The sequence below is a fragment of the Neopelma chrysocephalum genome, unplaced genomic scaffold (assembly GCF_003984885.1).
Source record: "Neopelma chrysocephalum unplaced genomic scaffold, ASM398488v2 Primary Assembly neopelma1_95239, whole genome shotgun sequence".
In the NCBI taxonomy this organism is placed as follows: Eukaryota; Metazoa; Chordata; class Aves; order Passeriformes; family Pipridae; genus Neopelma; species Neopelma chrysocephalum.
In genome coordinates this window covers 1-662 of record NW_020923924.1, presented here as the reverse complement: position 1 = coordinate 662, position 662 = coordinate 1, and the positions used below count along the sequence as shown (strand labels likewise).

General features: G+C 65.9%; 1 protein-coding gene across 1 annotated transcript in view; it reads right to left on the bottom strand.

The window, feature by feature from the left end:
* LOC113980799 (chromodomain-helicase-DNA-binding protein 3-like) overlaps window positions 1–277 on the bottom strand; it is a gene marked incomplete at its 3' end in the record, with an annotated part of 1,608 nt that extends 1,331 nt beyond the window's left edge. The window contains exon 1 of the mRNA XM_027708018.1: window positions 105–277. Within this exon, the coding sequence (XP_027563819.1) occupies window positions 105–179 (75 nt within the window). The remainder of the gene's footprint in view (window positions 1–104) is intronic.
* Between the last annotated feature and the right edge of the window lie 385 nt (window positions 278–662).

Below are 662 nucleotides of genomic sequence, written 5' to 3'. Positions count from 1 at the left end.
GCTCCCAGTGCCCTCACCCTGCCCCCCAGTGCCCCCCCAGTGCTCCCAGTGCCCCCTGTCCTGCCCCCCAGCGCCGCCCCCCAGTGCTCCCAGTGGGGACCCACCGAGCTGCTCTTCTTGCGCTTCCCTCCCAGTACTCCCAGTTTGATCTTGAGCGGTGCCATCTTCCTGCCCTTCATCTTCCTCTTCAGCTCGGGCACCCGCGGGCTCTTGCTGCGTTTCTTGTGCCCGGGGCCTGGGGGGCACACGGGCTTTGGGGGGGCACGGGGAGCCCCAAAATCCCCCACCAACCCCCAAACTCCCCCAGGGACCCCCAGAGCCCCCCAGTGACCCCTCAAATCACACCAGGGACTCCCCCCCAAACTCCCCCAGGATCCCTAAAGTCTCCCCAGTGACCCCTCAAACCACGTCAGGAACATCCCCAAACTCCCCCAGGGACCCCCAGGGACCCCTCAAACCACGTCAGGAACATCCCCAAACTCCCCCAGGGACCCCCAGTGACCCCTCAAACCACCCCAGGGACTCCCCCCCAAACTTCCCCAGGATCCCTAAAGCCTCCCCAGGGACATCCCCAAACTCCCCCAGGGACTCTCCAGGGACCCTCCAAACCACCCTGGGGGGGCCCAAAAGCCCCCAAGATCCCCTTATAGAGCCCCAAACCA